The 19,695-nt window shown below is 41.9% G+C and overlaps 1 protein-coding gene across 1 annotated transcript in view; it reads left to right on the top strand.

Moving 5' to 3' along the window:
* phf14 (PHD finger protein 14) overlaps positions 1–18,349 on the top strand; it is a 129,310-nt gene extending 110,961 nt beyond the window's left edge. The window contains exon 18 of the mRNA XM_087834494.1: positions 17,194–18,349. Within this exon, the coding sequence (XP_087690620.1) occupies positions 17,194–17,268 (75 nt within the window). The 3' untranslated portion in view covers positions 17,269–18,349. The remainder of the gene's footprint in view (positions 1–17,193) is intronic.
* Positions 18,350–19,695: the final 1,346 nt, after the last annotated feature.

Below are 19,695 nucleotides of genomic sequence, written 5' to 3'. Positions count from 1 at the left end.
TTGTGCAGTGGCTGGCATTCTTCGAAGGATCAACAAGGATAAGTCAAATGGTTTCTCTGCAGTGCAGGAAAGAGAAGAAGCAGAGTGCCTCATTATCAAAATCTGCAGAGACAAACATACTCGGAGGAAGTGCAGCTTTTGAAGAAAGGTTGTCAGCTGCCACCTCATAACAAGCTACATCGCCTCAACCCATTCTTGGACAGCGATGGTGTGATTAAGGTTGGAGGTAGACTCTGTGATTCAAGTCTTCCTCTCTCAGTCAAACACCCTACCATCATTCCAAAGGAACATCATGTTACAAGGATGATCATAGCATACTGTCATGAAGAAGTCAAGCATCAAGGCAAGGGGATGACTCTCAGTATGATCAGGACAAGGGGTTACTGGATATCAGGAATTGGTAGGACGGTTGCATCTTATCTTCGCCAATGTGTAGTTTGTCGAAAGCTTCAGAGACAGACAGAAGAACAGAAAATGGCCAATTTCCCTCCAGAGTGAGTAAATTCATCTCCACCCTTTACCCACTGTGGAATGGATTGCTTTGGACCCTTCTATAGCAAGCAAGGACGTAGTGTGCGAAAACGATACAGTCTCCTTTTCACCTGCTTCTCCTATTATTGAAATGCTGGAGAACCTATCTACAGACACATTCATAATTGGACTGCGCTGCTTCATTGCTATAAGTGGAGCCGTGCGCCAGATCAAATCTGACCAAGCCAGTAATTTCTTAGGAGCCAAGAATGAACTGCAGGAAGCCCTCATGGAACTAGATGGTGATAAACTGACTAACTTCCTTTCTAAGAAGCAGTGTGATTTAATCCTAAATGCTGCTGGGTCAAGTCATGTTTGTGGAGTGTGGGAGCGTCAAATTAGAACAGTCAGGAGTGTTCTCAATGCGACCCTTGCACTCTCACCTAAAAACCTACCTGATGCTTCCCTCCAAGCATTCTTCTATGAAGCAATGACGATAGTTAACAGTCGTCCTCTCACTATCGAAAACCTACACAATCCCAACAGTCGTGAGCCACTGAAACCAAACCACTTACTTACCCTGAAGTCTACCATTGCCCTTCCTCCCCCCAGCAAGTTCATAAGGGAAGATATGTACGTGAGAAAGACATGGTGCCACGTACAATGGGTGAGCAGTCTGGAGCCAATGGCGGAAAGAGTATTTGGCCAACATTGCCTTCAGACAACGCTGGCAAACCCCAAAGAGAAACCTGCAGATGGGGGATATAGTCATAATGAAGGATGAAGACTTGCCCAGAAATGAATGGAGGTTGGGCAGAGTCTTAGAAACTACAATGGACAGAGATGGACTGGTTAGGAGAGTAAAGCTATGTCTAGGGGACAGGAAACCTGGCAAAAATGGTGAACGTCTCACCAAGCAGTCAGTGCTTGAACGGCCAGTTCAAAAACTAGTCATATTGTTGGAAAATGACTAGTTCATTTCTTGCATACTGGGCTTCTGTTGGTTGGTCATTCTTTGTATTAGGAAATCATTTGTGTTCTCTCTTCCTATGTTTATGAAGTTATGATATTTGGAACACTAATGATTTGGTGGGAGTGTAAATGACCCAGATTACTTGTTCTATTTGATATTATTCCAATGCTTATATCCCTGAACAAATTATACCTTATAATGTTCATTAGATTCTTATTTTGAAATTCGGAACGGGCAAAATCCGGGAAGGAAGATCGAACAGCTACTGTTTGCTCACCAGAAAAAGTTAATGAGAAAGTTGTTTTCCATCCATCTTTAAATTAGCATCTAGCTGGAAAGCGAACAGCTATTACGATATGTCTGTGGTAACTTGTGAATAAATGGGTTGGAATACCCCACCATGGTCCATCCGTTATGGTCATTGAGTACATCGTCTAAATAAAGTCCGGCTGGAATGGTTTTCATCTTGAAACTCTGCCATGCAGGCCATTTTTGCCCAGTCTCTTTCTTATGGTGAAGTCATGAACACTGACTGAGGCGACAGAGGCCTGCAGTTCTTTGGATGTTGTTCTGAGGCCTTTTGTGAGCTGTTGGATGAGTCGTCGCTGCGCTCTTGGGGTAATTTTGTTCAGCCGGCCACACCTGGGAAGGTTCACCATTGTTCTATGTTTTTGCCATTTGTGGATAATGGCTGTCACTGTGGTTCACTGGAGTCACACAGCTTTAGAAATGGCTTTATAACCTTTTCCATACTGTGAGATCTTATTTACTTTGTTTCTCATTTATTCCTGAATTTTCTTGGATTGTGACATGATGTCTGGCTTTTGAGCATCTTTTAGTCTACGCAACTTTGTCAGGCAGGTCCTATTTAAGTGATTTCTTGATTGAGAACAGGTGTGGCAGTAAGCAGGCTTGGGTGTGGCTAGAGGAACTGCACAGGGCCATGTAGTAGGGCTGGGCCATATTATACCGTTCACGGTAATACCGGTATAATGTTAGGCAACGATAAGAAAATAAAATATCGTGATAGTATATGGGTAAAACGCGCATGCAGTGCATTTGTTTTCATACGCACATGGCCAAAAAAGCATGGCGGCAACAGAGAATGAGAAGGGGGAAAGCAGGTTGTTGAATGAAACGGATGAAGCAGAATTGATTTGTGAAAATGGTGCAACTTCAGTGGTGTGGCACTGGTTTGGTGTTTGTCCGTCAGATACCCACTAAAGCACATTTTTTTGTAGAACATGCAAGCGGGCCGTCATTATTACTGTATTTCTCAGACTAAGGTGCTCGTAAATCTGGGAGTAATCTGGGTCCAAAACTCCATCTGCTTCAGATCCCAAAGTCAAACAAACACTGCGGCACACTGAGAGTTAAAAACTGTCTAAATTCTTTCATCTTTAATAAAATGATCAGCATTGCAGCTTTACCAGGTGTAATAATTAAGTTTAACATCCAGGCATGCATGAAAACAGAATTTATCACATTTAACGGAGTTAGAAGTTAGCAGGAAGTTAGCGGAAGTTAACTCGCTAGTTTCGCTAGTTACCTAAGCAGATATACCATGTTCTGACTGACAGATTTCTGAAAAAAATTCAAATGTACAGCTGTGCTGTCACTTCCAACTTAAATGAAGACAGGGAACTAAACAGCAGTGATGTTTGTAGGGTTACTGAAGTTGGGCTAGCTGCTTTATAATGATGTGCTACATGATCGCTACTGACACAGCTATGTTAGCATAACATAAACATTGAAGCTGCAGGATAAACGCTAACACTTTTCCACTCAATAAAAGTTAACGTGAGGGTTCCCGATGGTTAGAGACAAATGCAATTGCAAGGCAGGATGCTGTAAACGAACCAACCTTCAGTCAGGAAAACAATTGAGATAATCCATCCACAATACGAAGTTAGTCATTAATATACTGCGACAACATGGGAATAGAGCAGCTGTGATAGAATACAGCATTAATGAATCAATGGTACAGAAGTGGAGGAAGCAAGAAGAATGAGTTGAATAAAGTTTGATTTATCTGACTGCTTTGTTTCGCTTAATGTGCCTTATAATACCGTGCACCTTATGGTCCGAAAAATACGTATTTGACTTTTTTATTTGGCACACTGCAGTTTAATGTTGCAAAGCACCTCTTTTTAACTTTAGTGGATATTATACATGGTTATGCTCAGGATATGTCAGCACATTTCTACTGGAAATGCCCTTTGGTTAAACTGTCAGCAAGGAATTTGCATTTGCACTGTTAAATTTTTATATAGCTTTAATGCACATAAAAAACAGCTACTTGTTCAAGTGAAAATAAATGGATGGGTTTTTTTGCGCTATTAAAGTGGTGGAGTTGCATTTTGTATTTTGTCTTGCATCAATTACAGTGGGGCAAAAAAGTATTTAGTCAGCCACCGATTGTGCAAGTTCCCCCACTTAAAATGATGACAGAGGTCAGTAATTTGCACCAGAGGTACACTTCAACTGTGAGAGACAGAATGTGAAAAAAAAATCCATGAATTCACATGGTAGGATTTTTAAAGAATTTATTCGTAAATCAGGGTGGAAAATAAGTATTTGGTCAATAACAAAAATACAACTCAATACTTTGTAACATAACCTTTGTTGGCAATAACAGAGGTCAAACGTTTACTATAGGTCTTTACCAGGTTTGCACACACAGTAGCTGGTATTTTGGCCCATTCCTCCATGCAGATCTTCTCAAGAGCAGTGATGTTTTGGGGCTGTCGCCGAGCAACACGGACTTTCAACTCCCGCCACAGATTTTCTATGGGGTTGAGGTCTGGAGACTGGCTAGGCCACTCCAGGACTTTCAAATGCTTCTTACGGAGCCACTCCTTTGTTGCCCGGGCGGTGTGTTTTGGATCATTGTCATGTTGGAAGACCCAGCCTCGTTTCATCTTCAAAGTTCTCACTGATGGAAGGAGGTTTTGGCTCAAAATCTCACGATACTTGGCCCCATTCATTCTGTCCTTAACACGGATCAGTCGTCCTGTCCCCTTGGCAGAAAAACAGCCCCATAGCATGATGTTTCCACCCCCATGCTTCACAGTAGGTATGGTGTTCTTGGGATGCAACTCAGTATTCTTCTTCCTCCAAACACGACGAGTTGAGTTTATACCAAAAAGTTCTACTTTGGTTTCATCTGACCACATGACATTCTCCCAATCCTCTGCTGTATCATCCATGTGCTCTCTGGCAAACTTCAGACGGGCCTGGACATGCACTGGCTTCAGCAGCGGAACACGTCTGGCACTGCGGGATTTGATTCCCTGCCGTTGTAGTGTGTTACTGATGGTGACCTTTGTTACTTTGGTCCCAGCTCTCTGCAGGTCATTCACCAGGTCCCCCCGTGTGGTTCTGGGATCTTTGCTCACCGTTCTCATGATCATTTTGACCCCACGGGATGAGATCTTGCGTGGAGCCCCAGATCGAGGGAGATTATCAGTGGTCTTGTATGTCTTCCATTTTCTGATGATTGCTCCCACAGTTGATTTTTTCACACCAAGCTGCTTGCCTATTGTAGATTCACTCTTCCCAGTCTGGTGCAGGTCTACAATTCTTTTCCTGGTGTCCTTCGAAAGCTCTTTGGTCTTGGCCATGGCGGAGTTTGGAGTCTGACTGGTTGAGGCTGTGGACAGGTGTCTTTTATACAGATGATGAGGTCAAACAGGTGCCATTCATACAGGTAACGAGTGGGGGACAGAAAAGCTTCTTACAGAAGACGTTACAGGTCTGTGAGAGCCAGGGATTTTCCTTGTTTGAGGTGACCAAATACTTATTTTCCACCCTGATTTACGAATAAATTCTTTAAAAATCCTACCATGTGAATTCATGGATTTTTTTTTCACATTCTGTCTCTCACAGTTGAAGTGTACCTCTGGTGCAAATTACTGACCTCTGTCATCATTTTAAGTGGGGGAACTTGCACAATCGGTGGCTGACTAAATACTTTTTTGCCCCACTGTATATCGTCAGTTATATTGTTATCTCAATTTTCAAATATATATCGTGATAAATATTTTTGGCCATATCGCACTGCTCTACTATGTAGGTTTAGGATTCCCCCCCCCCGCCATAATAGATATCGATGATCTATCATGCATTTTCCATTGTTTCGGTTCCGGTTCGCTGCTCGTGCGGTCGACCGGCCAATGCTACATAGCCTGACCTGTCTCCCCAATATGATGTTTGTGTATTGTATGTACATTGTATTTATTGATATGTCCCTTTGATTTGCTTGGTGTTGATGAATTCTTTTAAAGTTATTGTAATTACAGCTCCTGGTTTAGAGTGTTACTGGAACACTGCTGGTGCCATTGCACACATGTTTCTGTTGTGCAACGGGGGGAAAAAAGGCTTTGTTGGATAGCCTTGAGGATATTATAGATGCTGTGTTTTTCTCAGCCTGCTTAGCTTAGATAAACCTCACTCTGACCAAGCCTACATCCGTCCTGCTAATGCCCCAGGCGCTCACCAAATTGATTTCAGTAATAAAGGGACAGTCTACTCATAATATACGGATGGTGTTCAATTCAACCCTGTTACCATGCCAAAGGGGCACTTGTTTAAGACTTTATTTACACCCTTGCAGCACTGCTTGGCATACTCAGTGATGTGGTGAATCAGACCATAAGATTTGGATAAAAGGTTTGAATTGCCAAAAGCTCTTAAAGTTTTTCAGACAGTGTTTAAAGTACTCAACTGTGAACTTGTGTGGGATGCACTCCTTTTGCTGCACTTAGTCTTGTTTTCATCAAAAGGATTGCAACTGCTGAAATTATAGCCTAAAAGTTTCATTTTCTTCACTTCCTCCACAGCCAATGGCCTCCTACTGCTTAGTAAATAATTTGTATTTGAAGTTCTGTTATGACCTCAAGAGTATCCAGCTCTTTATGGCAATATAGCAGTTAGGTATTTAATGCTAGTGTTTGCTGATTTGGACTTCTGGCTGTTTATATGCTTAGTGTGCCTTAAGCCTTCAGAATTTTTTGATGCGTTTTTCTTACAGCTAATGAAATTTTTTTTCAATTCACAAGAAGATTACCTTTACAGGCTGTGCCATCAATCAGAAGCTTCATGGTTGACCCATGAAAGACTATAATTAAGTTACCCTAATTAACTTAATGAAGTGTCACACTCTGGTGATTTTACTATATAAAGTAAATTGAAAGAAAAATAGGCATCATTACTCATCAGCTGGTCTGGTATTTAGACAGAGGCAGAGGAAGAGTTTTTTCGTCAGTTCTTCTTTCAGTGGGTGTCTTACTGGAAAAATCTAACAATTACCATGTTTTATTTTCTGAAAGAATTTTCAGGTGATCACTATCGTTGATGCATTTATGATATGAAGATCAGTCTTTGAGTTTGATTTGAATTTGTGGCTCTCCATGTTTTCTTATCTGTATTCAAGGTTAATTCTAATGTTATTAAGTGCAGTTAATAACACTTGAGGCTTTTACTCAGGAATATTTTTTTAAGGTCTGATAACATCATCAGTAATTGTGTCTTTGAAGCAGCTGAAGTTTAACCACAGTTTAATGTGATCTAAAAGCAAGAAATGACTGCTAAACTAGCCTTCTCAGAGTACAGACGCATGATCAAGGGTGGCCAGGCTTGATGCTGACGACAAAGGAAAAAATCAATGGTTTGGGGTCACCTCAATCACTTTAACTAGGCGCTACAGATGCCCATGCCCCTCTCTGAGGCCAATTTGTGGAGTAAACAGAAGTGTGTAATTGTTGTCGAGTTCCCTGGTGGCCCAGGCAGTACAATTCTCTGGACCTTATTCTATTCTAATAACCTTCATACTACAAAGCATACATGAGGCCACTTTTTAGAGCCCTTAGTATTTTATGTCTGTAAACAATATAGCAGACACTGAGAAACAGCACACAGTCTTCATTAAGGTAGCATTCCCTCATGTCCCTGATGGCTCAAAAGAAATGATGCTATATTCTAATGGCACTGTGGACTCAGAAACAATATGTTATTTCCATAAATATGCACAATGAACTTCAGAGTTTTAAATTTCCACTTATCAAACCAATCATATATTAGGTATATTTTTGTCTTAAATCTGACTTTAACTTAAGCCAAAGACTGTTATGATTCCTCAGTGGTTTCAAAATCATTCAGTTGTCTATCTTGGGGGGAAAGTGTTGTGTAAATTTAGTGCATTAAATGAAAGAAGTCACACTTCTATATTTCTGTTGAGCACTTTATTCTTGCAAAAAGGAATTCAGTCAGTAAAAGTCACTCGTGGTGTTGTCCTGAGGAATTCACCAAGCAAAGGATCCAGGCCTTGCTTATATAGGCACCCCTTTATTACCCCGTTGCTGGGTAGCAAACCTACCCAGGTCAAACACAGCTCAACAGGATATATGCAGTAGGTTAAAGTAGGTTAAATAAAAACTTAACTGCCCAGAGGCAGGAAGCTGGTCACTGCCTCAATTAAGGACCCAGTTACACACTGCCTTTAGTCTAGGAGTTAATTCCTCCCTGTAGGCCTTATACCATTCACCAGTGAAACCATCCATGCCAGGGCTTCTATGTGCTTTTAGTCTTGCAATTGTGGCATTCATTTCTTTATAGCAATAATTTTGCCCTGTATAACCGCTTGAGGATGCTGAGGACCCTTCTCTTTCTTACCTTCCACTCCGAGTCAGTTAGCCTCAGTTTTCTTATTTTCAGGACAATCCTTAACCCAATTATTCATGTGTCACCACACTAAAAAGAGCCTCATGTTCTCTTCTCCCTCCACTTCTCTGCTGCTGCCTGCCTCTCCCACATCCTGCAGTATTTTATGGTTGTGACATGTACATTGTCAGCGGTGTGGTTAGGTTTGTTTCAGCTTTGTCTTATTTTCCTGTCTCTTCCATGTCATTTTAACTACATGTGTGGAAAATCTCAAATTCTCAGAAAGACAGTCTTTCTAAGTCCATTCACATATATATTGCAGGTGAACTTCCTACCTTTTAAATTTGGAGGGTATCTCTCCTTTCATGATGGTGTTTGTATATGCTGCTGATCTCCTTTTAAGGTTGAGGGCAATGCCATTGTCTGGACACCTGCTGTTGACTCTTGATGTCACTGTGTCTGTGAAGGTTCTCAGTCATCCAGGTCATCGTAGTCAAAGGAGCTTGCAAAGAAAAGCGTCTGGACTTCTTTAAGTTGCTTGAACAGAGGGACAAAAGGACCCCCTGATGATCCTCTAATCGCCTGAGCCAAGGTGTGGAACTGGGTGTGGGTCACAATCAGCCAGAGTTTCGGGTGAGCTCATTGTGAAACCTGGCCCCACCTTATCATGCGAATTCTTGAGGTCAGATGGCCCAGGATGTGAGTGGGCGTTAAGGCGTCTCTGTCCAAAATATGAACATTGGCATCCTCGAAAGAGTGTCCTTTATCCGTAAGATGCAGATGGACTGCTGAGTCTCTGCTGGCTCTTCTATGTTCACATTTTGGACAGAGAGGACAGATGGTTTGAAAGAGGAGTGAAAGAAGCATCTATGTCCACTGTGAGCGACCATCTTTGAACAGAGGCGGTGGTTTACGACACCAACTCTCTGCCATCTATAATCCAGTTTTGAGTTCCCTCCCCAGACGCCTTAACGCCCACTCACATCCTGGGCCATCTGACCTCAGGAATTCGCATGATAAGGTGGGGCCAGGTTTCACAATGAGCTCACCCGAAACCCTGGCTGATTGGGACCCACACCCAGTTTCACACCTTGGCTCAGGCGATTAGAGGATCATCAGGGGGTCCTTTTGTCCCTCTGTTCAAGCAACTTAAAGAAGTCCAGACACTTTTCTTTGCAAGCTCCTTTGACTCTTGATGTCACTGCAGTTGCTCTGGAACTGTATTGTGTCTTAAGGGAGAGGGGTTTTTTGTCGTTGAAACATGTTTTTTACAGTTCAAGATGGCTGGCGGTAAAGCTGTGGAATATTTAGCCAAACCTGGCCCTTGATGTAGGTCTGATGATGTTGGTCGAGGTTGATCCAGGTCTTGGTTTGCCTGCTACTGACACACTGAGGCATTTAATTAATATAATTTTTCATCCCTGCCTGTTAACACGTTCCCTCTCTGATTCTTGCAGTCCTGCCACAAGATAACAATCATTTCAATCTGTATTAAATGACACATACTACTTCTCTTTTAATTGTCTCCTCATCTTCCTTTTCCCCTTTTTTGCATTATTTAATCTTATACTGAAATACCCATTTTTTTAGAAATTAAAGTTAATTTATCCGCGCATTACAATATTTCACCATGTTTGTTTTTCATAAATTGGACATTTGGACTATTTTATGGTATGCCTCTTGAGTCGGCTTTCTGTTTTGGACTTTGAGCTCCCCATATTTGTTCCTGGTGGTACTCAAGTTCAATCTCAGACATCCAATCTGTAGATTCTCAATCACAACTAATCAACCAATGGCTGTTTGTGAATTCAGACCCAGTAAGTTGTCCCTTATGTAACCCATAATGCCATTAGCATGTGTCTGCCTGTGGCAATCAGCCCAAACTAACGGTGATATTTTGCATCTGCCAGTGGTCCTCAGCCCAGGTTAACAGTGTTGATTTGCATCTTCTCTCTGCCGATCAGCCCAAACCAACTGTGCTTACAGAATTTTTCTCTGAATGGTGGACTCTCTTACCAAACACAGAATAATTTCAAATTCCTTAAATCAAATTATTTGTCCTTGAAAAATTCTCTCCACTCTGGATTCTTTATCAATTGAGATTCCAGCGGTCACTGTCTGCTCTCAGTTGCCAGGCACTCTTCTCCTCAGTAATTTGTTTGCAGGTAAGCACTCTTTCAGACATCCATCCATCCATTCGCTTCCGCTTATCCTTTTCAGGTTCGCGGGGGGTGCTGGAGCCTATCCCAGCTGTCATAGGACGAGAGGCGGGGTACACCCTGGACAGGTCACCAGTCTGTCGTAGGGCCAACACATAGGGACAGACAACCATTCACACTCACATTCACTCGCACTTTCACACCCTAGTGACAATTTGGATTATCCAATTAACCTATCCCCACAAGCTGCATGTCTTTGGACGGTGGGAGGAAGCCGGAGTACCCGGAGGGAACCCACGCAAACACGGAGAGAACATGCAAACTCCACACAGAAAGACCCCAGCCTGATGGTGGAATTGAACTCAGGACCTTCTTGCTGTGCGGCAACAGTGCTAACCACCGTGCCACCGTGCTGCCTCTTTCAGATTCATGGAGTCTAAATCCAGGTTTTCCTGAATCAACATGAAACCAAACTGATTTTCTGAGGTTTATTAAAAGAAAGTTAAAACCTTTGCAAAGTGATCGATACAGCACAAACTGGCATAGACAAAAAGGTAAAATAATAGCAGCTCCTTTGTAGCCAACAAGTGGGAATCTTTGTCTGTTCAGCTGTAGGGAGCTCAGTCCTCACAGTCACGTAGGCACCAACCTGATAATGAACACAGTTCCAATTAGTTTGTTTACAAATATTCACACTCATTCTTTGTTCAAGAAAACTACATACCAATAGTAAGCTGGGCTTCAATAAGGTGAAACACAAATTTTCCATTACAGACCAAATTAGAAAATTCTATAATTTTTATAAGCTATAACTATAATATCATCCACAGCAGGTGGCTCATAAGGTTGCTAATAGTATAGCACAACAACAGCAAAACTAACAACTACTATGAAGCAGGACAGGCCTTTCTTCTTAATAAAGTTGTATTTAATTACTACAGAAGACTATTGATGCTGCTAATGCTCAAACATGATGAACACTGTGGCGGGGCTTCAGGGGAGGCCGACACACCGGAACTCCATCAGCTCATCACGCCTCCCCTGTACAAAACGTGCCAGGACCTGAGGTGTGTTGTTGTGTGTGGGGGTTGTAGCTGAAAAGCTGCAACCGAGCATGGTAGAGACAACAACCGAATGTTGAAAATGTGAACTGTGTGGTCGGGTCCATCTTTCATGATAAAAACATATTATCAGGGGTATGAAAAAAATGTATTAATAAGTTACATATTCTTAACATTTATAAGAAGTAGCTTAACATGACAAAAGAAATAACAGAGATTTTCTTATGCAGAACTAACTTGCTTTAACTAACTTGCTTTCAATTGCTTTATAACTGTAACTGCTCCAGTAGGAACACCAACTGTATGTTAAACACAAAGTATTGCAAAGGTCTTTTGGGTCCACTTGATGATCATGTCTAGTATTTTAAAGGGTAAGTCAAAGCAGGACAATTTGTGCAAAAACTTAATGGACATGGATAAAAAGGATTCGTTTAATCACATTTGGTCTTTGATTTTTTGTTGTTATGGCAGATTTATTCACAGCAGCTCTCATATTTTTGAAAGTTGTATGTAGTTTGGCTCAAAAATTGTAAAAGGGCTGATTCTTATATAGCGCTTCTCTACTCTCCCAGAGTGCTCACAGTGCTTTATACACCCACTGTACGCACTTTTTTCCCAAGAATATTTGGCATGCAGACTGGAGCAGCCAGGGATCAAACCACCAACCTTTCCGATTAGTAGATGACCTGCTTTACCTCATGAGTGACACCCCATCAAGCTAGGTGGTAGGTAAGCAGACTCAGCAGATATTTTGGGTCCCCAGATATGACCAATTTATTTACAGTGATCTCCATAACACATGAAAGTTAAACCTAAGCTCCCCAGATTAACTCATAATAATAAAAATCTAAAAGCATATGGCCTAGGCAGCACAGCTCACCGCTCCTCCTCAGGGAAATGAGAAAGACATAAAGCTCACTACTCCACTGATTAACTCATTTACATAAATCCCTCTAAGATAACTCTTGATAAGTTAGTCCGTAATCTCGAAAAACACAAAAACAAAGAAAACTTTCCTTAAAATACTCCTCCTCTTGGTTAAGGCCGGTGATGGCAGGTATGGTGATGATCCCAAACACCTAACACCTAAGGCTCAAAACAAAGAAACAAAGGTAAGTATGAACAAAGGAACAAACAGCCTCTGACTGACTGCAAATGCCGGCCTAATCCATATGTCAATCTCTTGCTTCCCTCTCCCCTGGCTCGTAAACCTGAAATCCTGAGATACTTAAACGCCTCTGCTTGGTGCAGCAAATTATCCCTGACCTGGAGTGAGCACTTTACCCTTTTTTAGCTGAGGGCCATGGCCCCAGATTTATAAGTGCAAGTTCTCATTCCTGGTGCTTTACACTTAGCTGCGAACTGCTCCAGTGCGAGCTAGAGGCCACCACGTGATGAAGCCAATAGAACGACATCATCTGCAAAAAGCAGAGATGAGATTCTGAGGCCACCAAAGTCGAAGCCCTTTGCCACCTGGCTACACCTATTATGAAAGAATAGGTGACAAAGGGCATTTCTGGTGGCAACAGTTGACCAAACTCATGAGGTTGTGTCTTTAGAAAACAGCTGTCCGAATTAAACATTGGGCTTGCAGGTCAAATACAACCCTCCAGTCACATCCATTATCAGCAGTTCTCCACTACACGCCTTTGGAGTACAGGGTCGCAAGCTCGATTCCCGCCTGGCATACCGGAGTGAGAGAGTCATGCTGGCTCGGACATCGCCCTGATCAACAAGGTCCACGTCAGGTGTTGAGGAACCAGGGCACCCTGATGAGAAGTGGCCTACTGGAACAAGAAGGCATCGGTGGGCAAGAGAAGAAAATAGGGTTTTGTTGGAATGCTATTATGCAAGGAACCCTGGCGGAAGGGATTGCATGGATAGGATGAGGGATGTATGAAATCGTCGATACACAACATCATCATTGACGGCAAAACAACTAGTAGCTCAGTGTTCCAACATTCAGAAGAAGGGACTGCTCTCACAGGTAGAGATTGACGAGGTACAACACATATGCTACAGCAAGGGGGAGCCATCAGAGATTGGTTAGAGGCGCAAAACACCAGCTACTGGTAAGACTGAGCACTCAGCTGAGACTGCAAGACTAGGCTGACCAACCTGTGCACTGCCTGGATTGATTATAAGAAGGCCTATGACTCAATGCCCCACACCTGGATCCTGGAATGCCTAGACCTATACAAGATCAACAGGACCCTAAGAGCCTTCATCGGAACTCAATGGGGATGTGCTGTACAATGCTAGAGGCCAACTTCAAGCCCATAGCACAAGTCACCATCAAGTGCGGGATCTACCAAGGAGATGCTCTGTCCCCACTGCTGTTCTGCACAGGCCTGAACCCCCTCAGTGAGATCATTGACAAGACTGGCTATGGATACCAACTATGGAACGGAGCAGTTGTCAGCCACCTCCTGTAGATGCATGACGTCAGGCTGTATGCCAAGAGTGAACGAGACATTGATTTACTGATCCATGCCACCAGGATATACAGCAATGACATCGGAATGTCGTTCCAACTGGAGAAGTGTAGTCGGATGATAACGGAGAGAGGGAAGGCAGTTCATAGTGGGACACAATGGGACTCAGCTTGGCAATGTTTCTCAAATGATAAAAACAAGAGAGAACCAGAGATTTAACATGAGCATCCAAAGTCAGAGCTTTGTCAAATGTTACTCCAAGATTCCTAGTAGAGGATTTGGCGAATGTAGCAAGAGGACTTCAGTTTTCCATAACCTTTGGCACAACATTAGCCTCCCAGCCGAACCTGCTCCCCACCAGCAAGCAGGAGAGGGAATCAGCCGCAACTATCTCCGGCCGATGGACCAGCAACAGGGATGAATGGGATCTGATGGCCGGCCGCGTGGCAAGTGGCGGGGGCGCAGCAAACGTGGACAGAACCTGCAGCTCTCAAGCAGCTTGACAGGTGGGCAGTGTGCTGGACTGGATGGTGCACTGTCCTTCAGTGTGGGAATGTCACGTTCTGCCCGTGCGCCGACCTCCGGCTCCGTCAGAGCAGGTCCCTCCCGCGTGCTGACCTCCGGTTCTGGCAGTGGAGGTCGCCTCCCTCCCCCATGCAGTTTGAGGGCTGGCGGTGGTGTCAGCCAGGAACCGACCCAAGCTGCCAGACTCATTGTCAGCTGCTTCCAGGGCTCGGACCAGTCCTGCAGCTGTTCCCCCTGGCGTCAAAACACTGCCGCCTGCCCTCTCTGTGTGGCAGCAAGTTTCGGGCCAGCGCCTCCACTGGTTTGCCCGGTTGTGGTTCTGCCATGCGACCTCCTGGGTTTCAGCACAAATGTAATGGGAATGAGGGACTCAACCACATATTTCACTGGTTTACACACTTTATTTCAGTTGCTTTTGCCTTCAAACAGCCGCAGCTTTTCAGCCGCCTCCTACACACTCAGCCACACCACAAACCACGCCTGCCACAGCGTTGTTTTCAATAAATTGCGTGCTCAAAAAATGTTTTGCTTCACTCCCATTTCTGTTTGTTGCATGTTGAAACTCTACTTGGAAACTTGTTAAGATCCAATCATGCAAAATACGATTTTTTTTGCCATTTTTCAAGTGGTCTTAAACTTTTGATCGGGACTGTATTTAGAGTTATTTATGATTTGTTTTTCCTTTGCCACATAATCTTGCTTCATATATTTAATGTCTTCAGTATGTATCTTCAATGTTGAAATGAGCAAAAATAAAGAAAAGTCATTAACTGAGAAGGTTTATTCAATATTTTGACTTGTGGTGTATACCAGTCTATTTACCATTTACCACCCCACCAAGTGACTCCAAAAAGGATGGGCACTCTAAACAGTCATGAGACAAACAACGTGATCCAAGGGCAGGGAAATAATTCTCGTCCATCCAGGAAACTTTGAACAGGAAGATATGAGTACACCCATCCTTGCCTGCTGCCTCTCTTTGTGGGCGAGTGTGTTCAGCCCCTCTCAAAAACTGTGCCTGTGTTTTTCGTTGAGTTGAGCGAATTGTTATCCCTTAACCCTTTAAAACCTGTTGGAGCGGGCACGCGCTGTTTTGCGTAACTATTTTTAAATCCCGGTAGCTCTGCAACCACGTGAGCTAGCGCAATAATTTTTTTTGCATATGAAACCGGAGGAGTTGTACTTACATCTTATGCCATCAGCTTGTCCTCGGTCACAGTTTCCTTCCACATATAGCTTTGCAAAAACTGCATAAAAAGCACTTGCAGCAACAAAAACATAATATTCCAGAAACACGCTTTGCCGATCCGATCAGCTGTTCATAACACTTCCTACATTGGATTAGATGTCAGCGCGAACTATCGCATGTTCGCCATGACCTGCCCGAAACCGGAAGTGACGTCATTTTCGCGGAAATGTAGTTTTTTACCGTCCGGGCTTCAATGAGCCTATACTGGTGTTTTTAAAAGTTATGTTTGACTTTATGACTTTCTGTGTCGTTTCTGGGATGCTTAGGACTCATATTGCACTGCTGGAAATAGTTTATTTTGATGCACATGCTGCTTTTTTGCAAATTTGCACTATAATATTTATTTTCGTTTTTCCTGCAGTGTATAAAAATTGGTGTATTTCAAAAATAAAACTATGAAGACACTCAAAATAAATTTCCTGTGGTGAGAAACTATTTTGTGCAACTTTTTTGTATTTGCAGTTTTGAGGGATAAGCCTCTTAAATTTCTCTAACTAGAAATATATGTTAAAAAACAAAAACGATTTTCAATTTTTTTGTAGTTTATTGCACTTTTTTGCAATTTATGTAATCACTATGCACTTAATTCATACATATTATTAAGATCTAGGCTGTAATGGTTGTATTGAGGTATAGCAACTTGAAATGCTCCAAAAAATGGCTCTACAACATGTAAAAATATAATATAAGCTCTGGCGGACTTGGTTCTATGGTAGGTCTTAAAGGGTTAACCCAGTGCTTGTCAAAGTGTGTGGCAAGTTACCTGGCAGAAAAGTCATGCGGAACTAATGTTTAACATCGGAATCACTTTTACGATAAAACAAAGAAATTTGCTGCAGTTACGTTAATAATATGCACATCCGCTGCAGCTGCGTGTGTAAGTCGACAGCTGCAATAAAGAAGTGTACTGAAAAGTGTGAACATGTGGTCGGGTCTGTTGTGCATCATTTACAGTGGTGCTGAAACCCAGGATTGTGGCTGTCGATTTACACACGCGGCTGCAGTTTTTTGGCTACAGCCTACACACATCATCAACAACAACAGGACCTAGTTCATTCTGTTTAAGCCGGCGAGGCGTGATTGGGGATGCAGCTCATGTGCATCTGCCTCCCTCACAGCCGCGCTGCAGATCACGCCCCGCCACAGCTCTGCAGTCATAAACTGGCCCCCTCAGCCACTAAGATTGAATAGTATTAAACTCTCACAAAATTATATATTTTTCACCTCCGTTCACGAGTTTCTGGATTTCTTTTCTTAATTTTTTTATAGGACTAAGAGTGAACTTTATTTTTCCATGTTTGGCAATGTTCACATTCTGTTTAACTTGTTACTTTTTTGAACAAGTGGTGCAAACTATTGACGCAGTCTAGTGACAAAAGTCACAAATAGTTGTTTGAAATGAAAGTTGTTTAATTAAAACAAAAATTACTGAAGGATTTTTTTTTTGTTTGTTTGTTTTTGCCTGTTAAGAAATAGAGAGATATTTTTTAATGCGTATCTGCTCGTTAGATTGTTTTATGTATAAAAGACGGCCAGCTTTGAGACAAGGTCACAGGCTGACAGGAAACTGCAGGTTTTTGCCGAACTATGAGCAACAGACAGTGAAACTAAGTTCAGACAGGTTATGTTGTCTATATAAAAGTGTGCTGTGTCTTTGCAGGAGGAAGAGGAAGAGCCGATGGAGGAAGATGAGGCTGTTCAAGAGGAAACAGCAGAGCGGGAGAATCCAAACTAATCCAGATAGAGAGGACACAAACACACCTTAATGGCTGCGCTGCCACTCTGCTTTTGTTGTTCAGACTAAAGCACATGTAACTTTCTACTAGTTTCCCAAAGTTTGTAGACAAACAGCTTTTAGCTTCTACTTTAGGTTAGCAACCAGAGGTGTATTTTGACAAATGGTATTCAAATGTTGCTATCTTTACTTTCAAGGGCAGAATTTGTAATTTTTATGGATGAGGGTGAAACCGACAGGTTTCAGACAGCCTTATGAAGCACATGAAATCATCCAGCACAGAAACATATATTACTGAGCTCCTTCTACAGCAGTGTCTGACTCTTTACTCTGCTTTCATACACTTATGATCATCACGTCATTTCCACACAAAGTATGCTCAGTGTCCTGTTTACAAGATGACACTTTTTCGTCAGAGCCCATAGAGCACCCCCTATTCCCCGCTGACCATGCTTACACACTTAAACCAGTCAGAGGTCAGCAGTAATACCTCCAACAACTTTCAATGTGTGTTTAACTGGAGCATTTTATTTTTGTATCTTATTCATACCACCTTATTTCCTACTTCTTATGAACTTATGTAACTAAACAAGTGAGAAAATAAAGTTTTAGGATTTGTTTGTTTTTTTTTACTTTTATTTTCAGCAGTACAAAACTTACTATGCTACATTTTGCCTTTGGATCTTAATGAATATCTTGTTTAGGAAATATATCTACTTAAGTATTTTATTTATATACTTTGTAAAGTAGAATTAGTTTGGAACTCTTTTACTTCTTTTTCATAGCCAGATGGTTGTTTGACCTGCTTGTAGGCTGTAATCATAACTAAATGTCCATGCTCTCACTCACTTTGCAATTGAAATTTAACATCAATTGAGGCCAAAGAGCATGGCCCTAAGAGGTCAAGTGCACTACAACTTGAGAAATTCAATTAAGTTTTATTTATTTAGCGCCAAATCACAACAACAGTCGCCTCAAGGTGCTTTATATTGTAAGGTAGAGACTACAATAATGCATACAGAGAAAAACCCAACAATCATATGACGCCCTATGAGCAAGCACTTTGGCGACAGTGGGAAGGAAAAACTCCCTTTTAACAGGAAGAAACCTCCGGCAGAACCAGGCTCAGGGAGGGGCGGGGCCATCGGCTGTGACCTGTTGGGGTGAGAGAAGGAAGACAGGATAAAGACATGCTGTCTTTATCCTGTCTTCCTTTATTAATGACAGCAAATAGAAAAATGCCATAAAAGCACACAAAACACAACAGAAGGTGAATAAAACATAGTGGAGAAAGGGGGGAGAAAACACTGCACCAGCTCACAAAAAAACAGAATTATTTTTTGTCTTTAAGTATTTTTGAATCATTTGTTCCATCAACTTTTGATTTGTGTCTTGGAGTTTTGTGTGCCTATTGGACCTTTTTTCTATTTGCTGGTATTTTTTTAAGTTGCAGTGTGTTTGACTTCTCAGGGCCACTGTAAAGGAAGCAGCAAAAGTGTTATCTCACATCAACTGCTACAATATCCACAACCTTAGAAATGTTTGAAAGTGGTGACTACATTTAGTTTCTATGACTGTTAACAGAGAGTAAACGAATCATTAGATTTGACCAGAGATCATGGCCTGTCAGATTTTTTGCCTGTCAGCAAATCTGAAGCTATCCCTTAAAGTGCCAATAAATCCGAATTGGAAAGCCTAAATGCTTCTCTATCACTTAAACTCACTAACACACGTTCACAGTCTCATTCTGTAGTTATTAGTCTATTTAGCGTCATACTACCTGGAGTAACACATCATCAGAAAGTAATAGTTGCAAAAAACCAAGAACTTTACATTTTATACAAAGCCAGAAAATACTACAGGAGCCGGATTACCTTCACCAGACAGTACTATACAAGCCACTATGTCTCAGATATTGTATAACAAATGCCATGATGCTATGTTGCTGTGTTTCATATTGGGTATACTTTTGTAGCTTTGAACAATACTCTGTGTATTCGTTTGTGTTTGCACCTTCAGTAACTGCACAGTACATGGCAGTGCTTCTCAGTCGTTGCTTTGCTGATATTATTTGACTTATACGTTCGGAATCTTCTGTGAGTTTTAATCAATTCCTTTTTACTATACTTCCCCCAATTCATCACAAACTCACAACATTTGTGATGAATTGGGGCTTGTCCAGAATATTCACCATTTGGTAGTCTACACAATATAGTGTTTTGGTTCATATTGAAAGCAAAATGCATCACCATTTTGCTTTACCATTTTCTTTAGTTAGCAAATACATTTGTTTGTGATGTAACAAATAATTCTGGTGAGTTTCAATAAGCCATGTATATCTCTTCATACAGTTTCAGAAAAATCAGGTTGACATATTTTACACAGCTCACACGGTCTTTTGTAACGTGCAGTACGTACAAAGCAGAA

The sequence above is a fragment of the Neolamprologus brichardi genome, chromosome 22 (assembly GCF_056152115.1).
Source record: "Neolamprologus brichardi isolate AB-2024 chromosome 22, ASM5615211v1, whole genome shotgun sequence".
Taxonomy (NCBI): domain Eukaryota; kingdom Metazoa; phylum Chordata; class Actinopteri; order Cichliformes; family Cichlidae; genus Neolamprologus; species Neolamprologus brichardi.
This window is presented reverse-complemented; position numbering and strand designations above follow the sequence as displayed.